Source organism: Prosopis cineraria, unplaced genomic scaffold (assembly GCF_029017545.1).
Source record: "Prosopis cineraria cultivar Desert tree isolate PC_DT_omini unplaced genomic scaffold, ASM2901754v1 PC689, whole genome shotgun sequence".
NCBI lineage: Eukaryota > Viridiplantae > Streptophyta > Magnoliopsida > Fabales > Fabaceae > Prosopis > Prosopis cineraria.
In genome coordinates, this window is record NW_026556014.1 from 37,501 (window position 1) to 43,928 (window position 6,428).

At 35.4% G+C, this 6,428-nt stretch overlaps 1 protein-coding gene across 1 annotated transcript; it reads left to right on the top strand.

Annotated features, from left to right (window-relative positions):
* The first annotated feature begins 321 nt into the window (after positions 1 to 321).
* Positions 322 to 1,493, top strand: LOC129298037 (pathogen-associated molecular patterns-induced protein A70-like). The gene has a single exon (XM_054936428.1). It carries the CDS (start codon positions 397 to 399, stop codon positions 1,309 to 1,311), a length of 915 nt encoding a protein of 304 aa, XP_054792403.1. The 5' UTR covers positions 322 to 396; the 3' UTR covers positions 1,312 to 1,493.
* The last annotated feature ends 4,935 nt before the right edge of the window (positions 1,494 to 6,428 follow it).

A 6,428-nucleotide genomic window follows, 5' to 3' on the forward strand; every position in this document is an offset into this window, starting at 1 on the left:
ACCGGAGAGAGGCTCATGCTTGACAGGTTGGCAGATCTGGGTTTGAAGATGGAAGGTTGATTTCCATGTCTGGGCTGATCTGCCAGCCCAATTAAGGATGTCGAGGGTTGTAGTAGTTTACATGTTGTTCCTTGGATTCCGGCCCCATTTGTCTACCAAAAAATAGAAAACACCTCGCTTTGTGAGAGACCCCCGGCATGTCGCCACGTGTTTCTCCAGATTCCACTTTCCCCACCGTTCCAAAATCTACGGGTCGTCCCACCTTAATCTATTTCCCAATTCTACCCCAAATCAACCTCTCATTTCACTGCTCACTCCCGCATCTCCCTTAAGAGCACAGAGCGCGCGCGCACACTCTCTCCCCGTTGGCTGTCGTCTCCCACACCCACAAGAGCCATGTTGGAGGCATCCGTATCATCCACTCCCTCAATCTGGGCTGTCGTCTACAGTTGGTTCACTCCCACTGTCTTCTTCCTCCTCCTCCAGCTCATGATCGGCACCATCTTCATCACTTCCACCTTCGCCAACAGCAAACGCCACGACCAACCCCAATCTCACGCTGACCATCACCCTCAACAACTCCCCAGATCTCCCTCTGTCTTGCAGAGACTCAAATCCATCAACTTCTACTCTTACCGATCCCAAGAATCCCCTCACCATACCTCCGAATTTCATCCCGCCCATGAAGCTCCACACCCTCCGCTTACGAGATCCCCATCCATGCTTCAGAGGCTCAAGTCCATCAACCTTTACGACTACTTCCCCACGGACCCTATTTCTTCCAGGTTCTCTTCCCACGACGCCACTCATTCGTACGCAACTCGTGAATCGGATCCCCATTTTGACTTGCCCAAATATGCTCATGAACCGGAGAGACACCATTTGGACGGTGCCCCGGTGGTGGAGAGCGATGGAGAGGGGGGAGAGGAGGACGGTGTCGGGGAAATCCAGCATCCCGAACCAGATCGGTCTCTCGACGAAATTTACAGCGAGTTACAAGGGGTTCATGTGAGCAGGACCAAGTCGGACACGAAGCCGGCTTCTGGCGACGTGCCGGAAAAGCTCCCAAGGAAGATGAAGAAGTCGGCGACCACAAAATCGGCGTTCGGGCATTTTAGGGAAGAAGACATTGTTGAGAATCGGCGGCCGGCGACGATGAGAGAAGCGAAGGCGAGTGAGTCGGAGGCAGACGACGAGGTGGACGCAAAGGCGGACGATTTCATCAACAAGTTCAAGCAGCAGCTGAAGCTGCAGAGGCTAGATTCCATAATGAGGTACGAGGAAGTAATCCAGAGAGGGAGCGGAAACTAACGTGCGTGGAATTGGATTTTTTGGGGGCGTTTTGTGTTATAATTTTCATCATTATGTGAGGATTTGGTCCTGTAAAACTAGGGTTTCATTGATTTCCTGATTTTGTGCTAAAATGAAGCTAGTTCTGCGATGCCTGGGGGTGTTGGAGCTTAAGATGTTGACATATATGGCCCTTATTGTCACTCCATTGTTGGCAAATCATTGATGCGCTTCGGTCCTTTTTTAGCTTTAGTAGGGCGTTTCTGGTAACATACTAGTTCCTTTTCCGGACCAATGAACATCACTGAGGCGTTTCGAGTTGGGATTTTATCGGCGTAAATGATTTATGGTGAATATTTGTTAAAAATATCTGTTTAAAGTAAGGGGAATATTCAATGTACTTTAAAAGGTGCTCCTTCCATCTTGATCCCAAAGTATAAAATAATTTTTTTAAAATTAAAATAATATTATAATATAATATTCAAGTATATGAGAATATTTTTAAAAGTTTATAATTTTATTTTAAAAAATAAATTTATACAGTAATAATATTGTATTTTATTAATTTATATAATTTTATTTTAAATTATTTTATAATTTAAGTTTGAGAGGATAGAGAGGAAGAGCATCCTTTATAGGTTAAAACTGAGAATGGTCCGGTGGAAGCGCTGTCGTGTGGAGAAGAGGCACGTGGTGGGGAAGCCTATGGAGACTTTTTTGTATGGGTTATTATTCAGATCGGAGCATTAATGGAGAAATGGTCTCTTGTGTGACAGGAACAGCGGCGGAGTCCCAGTGTCTATCTTCTCTTCTGGGCGGTCTGGCCCCTCCAAAAGAAAAAAAATAAATAGAAAAGAAAAAGAAACAGCAGGGCTTATTTAAGAATTAATATAAACATTTTGGGTATTCGCTGACTCGCTGTAACCCACGTGAGGATCTTTGATTTGTCTTTTCCTCGTCGAGTTACCCTCCTTTCGTTCATTATTTTATTGTGATGCTTGTAATTGAAAGCATTCGACCATGGTATCATATTATTCACTGCAGACCGTAAGCGGGCAAACAGCTCAGGAGATGCAAAATTTTCATACCCGTTGATCCTGAAAAACCAATGCGAAGGCCTAGTCCATGTATGTGCCTCTTTGGCACATGCTGCAACAATATTCTCCTTCAGGTTGTGTCACTGTATTTAGTTTGGAAATCAATAATTGATGGAGGCCGGGGGGGGGGTCCGTGCGACGTGTTTGTGAATCCGATAATGGGCCATTTAATTTGGGTCGGGTTGTTTTTTTGTTTTTTAAAAAACTCATTCAGGTTGCTTTGGTCATCATTTCCGTGGCTTTTCAAGTTTTTTGGCCCCAGTTTCTTGTAGTTTGAACTCAATGATTGTATTTAACATTGACGTTGGATGCCTGTAACATTTTAATTGTTGAAATTCATATCAACGGTTCAGATATATTTATTTATTCATTAATTTTAAATGAAATATAAATTTATAATATTAATATAAATTTTAAACGGTTTAGATGGTACAAGTATTCAATACTTGTACTACATACAATCACTGAATTCAAATTTTAGTTTCTAGAGCTGCTGTAAAATTTGTTTTCCCTATGAATGCTTCAAGACGCCAAATAGTAGCCGAGTTTCTTGTTGAATTCTGTGTGCTGGTTGCTTTGCGTGCGTGATTGAGAATGATGCATGGAAAATGATATTCCATTTGAATATCTCTTTCTTTCTCAGCCATGGTAATGGGATGCTAAGGATGCTTGCCATCTCTTTGCCGCGAAGCTGGATTGGGAGAACAAGAAAAGATTTATGAAAGCGAGAATGGTAGTACGAGTCCTGGAAATGATTTCTGGACTGCTCTGTGCGTGAGGATATCCGCTGGGTTTCAAAGAAAACATTGATTTGTAAATTCAAAGCGAAAATTTCCAATGTTGAAGTTTGCGAGTGATCCAACTGCAGAGGCATATGGGCTCTCGTGCTCCTATGTTATTATTTAATTCAACACTCATCAATGGAAATAATGAAGGGTGTTGTGTGGATCATTTGCTCCTACCCCCCATCAACACGAAAGCATTGGACACATTTATTGATCCTTATTGGCGTTTGCTATCCATGTCAGCTGTGAGTAGGGACTTGCTAGTATCGTGCAGAGCAGTTAAAGAAGATTTTACATTCATATATGTACTGTCTTAACTTCAGTGTAGGTCCAACAAAGTAATTACAAAGGGCTCATAACTCACATAAACAAAATGAGAGAGAGAGAGAGAGAGATGCGAACGTCAATTGCGGGTGCTTATATTTTCACAGTCATGGTGGAGCATCCCCGCAGATGCATTGGCATTGCCAATTACTATACTATCATTACTTATTAGCATCACTTTGTACTTAACTGTTTTGGGGTGGGTGAGACGGCAGATTCGACTACAGAGATCTACAGAAGCGGTGCCAATGGACTCATCTAATTTCTTTCAGCCTAAGCCCCTTTGTAAATTTTAATATTTGAGATTCATGGACTTAAAGGAGTCATAAGCATTCAGGCTAATAAAGCCTTACTTATCAAGTCTCTGTTTAAATTTTGATAACAATACATTTAAAATTAATAAGAATTCATTTGAACTTTAACAGGTTAAAAAAATAAATATGATATCACTAATTATATATATATTAATCATTTATCAATAAATGTTTATTGGATTTTGACAGCAATGCTTTTGTAATTAATAACAATTCATTTGAGTTTTAATAAATTAAAAAAAAAAAGATAGGATATGTAGAATTTTACATATTAGTTCATTATAAAAAAGATTTATTTAAATTTAACAATAATTTATTCAAAGCTAACAACAATCTATTTGGCCTTTAAAAAGCTATAAAAATCAATGATTTAAAAATCATTAATAGCTCAGTTTGACTAAAAAAATATTTTTATGATTGAACTAGATTAAACAGGAGTTGGGTCGTTATTGAGTTGGAAATCGAAGTTAAACAAAAAATCGGAGCGGTTTTAGAAAACTAGATGATTTTAAATATAATATTAAAAAGTTTAAAAAAACAAAAAATTTCAAAAATTAGGTCATATGAAAATCTAACTTTATTTTTGAATACTTCACTGTATAAATATAATTTGAGATTTTTTTATAAAAATATTGACAATAATAAATGCCAATACAAATACTTTTAAGTCTACTTATATCTAATTTAATTAAAATTTACATATATTTGACAAGTTATAAAATATAGTTTATAATATTATTATTTACAATAATGTTATATCATTTTATTAACATATTATATATTTTTTTTCTTGAATATATTTATATATACATTAATATTATGTTTATTTCAATTATTAGTTATTGGTTGGACTATTGGTCCAACCAGTTCTACTCTACAAACCGTGAACTATTGTGCCTTTCTAATTCAATATTCGATCCATTCTAAGAACATTGATAAAAACATATGCAATGGGTTAATTTTACAAGTGTTTGTCCTTCATTAACAGGTATCCATTTAAATTTTAACAACAACTCATTTGAAATTAATAATAATCCATTTAAGTTTTTACAAGTTAAAAATTGATAGGATGTACTTAATTGTGCATATTAGTCATTATATATTCGAGTTTTGGCAAAAATAATTTCAAATGCATATTCACAATTTCACAATTTTATAATAATCATATCAACATTTTTTTTTACATCTCAACCTATTTTCCAATTATCGCACAAATAATAAGTTTTTACAAGTTAAAAAAATTGTAAGATGTGTTTAATTGTGCATGTTCGTCATTCATTAACAAGTATCTATTCAAATTTTATAATAATTTATTCATGATTAACAACACTACATTTAAAATTTTAACAGATAAAATGCATGAAACTTTAAAGTTCTCAATTTATAATTGTTCATATTAAATTAATAAGTAATTAACATTAGTAAAATAATAAGTTTTGTTCAAGAGTTAACAATATGCTGTTATGTTATGATATGGAAGTGGTTTAAACCTTGGGTTACTATTTATATTTTCTTGTCATGTATTTTTTTTTTACCAAACTTTTTAGATGGTTAAAGGATCATGAGGTCAAATCCTTTCTTAATCACTTTTACCAATTATTATCCTTGAATAAAGTGTCACCGGCATTAGAGCTTCGGTGACCAGCCACCGACTGATGGCTCTAGTGACCTCATAGATTGGAAGTAATTCAATGACCATTTCCAATGATAGTAGGGGTGGCCTTTTTATTTTTAAATTTTAGAGCCAATTCAATCATTTCATCTAAAAAAATTAATTTCATCAAAGATCAAAGGATTGTAATAAAATTTTAAAATTTATTAATTTTTTATTGATATAAATCTCATTCAAAAGTCGTCAGTTGATATTTTCCCCATGAAATATTTGAGATTCAACTTGCATGTTACCGAGACTTGAAGGAATCATCCGCATTCAGCCGCTACAATGGTTATTCCCTATGGTTTTAAGGGCTCCTTACATTTCAAGCAATTCATTCCGGTTACCCACAACTTGTTTCCCTTTCAAATATGATAATAACTGCTATGTATTTTGATACTATTTTTGTATCGCTCAAACTTTAAATATTTAATGATGTTAATTCTGACATTTTAATTACTGGAATTCTGGAATAATTCATCACATTTAAATGATAAAATAAACCAAGTCTCAATAGCCTGAACATGAATGCTTCAAAATTCATATTTCGTCGAACTCACCGTTTCTAATCCAGGATGCAAGCGAAAAAGTGAACATCCAGGGAGAGTAGTGAGACCCCTAATAACTATCCATATTTAATTTGTTGTACATGTTAATGTGTATAATTATACTTTAGAAGGAGGGATATTTTAGGATAACTAATACTGTACATATTTTTTTTACAAATAACCAACTTAATCATTTAAAAAAAAAATGTGTGAATTAGTTATCAACTCCTATATCTATGATGGGAGAGTAGTAATATAAGAGCATGTTCAATAATATGTCGATGATCTCCTAGACTATAACAAAAGGAGAAAAACTTTATATGCTTAATTATTCCTTCTTCTTGCACTAAATGAAGAACTTATATAATCAATTTAAAGATGTCAAGGAAATTAATGATTTAGTTATTTGTAAAAAA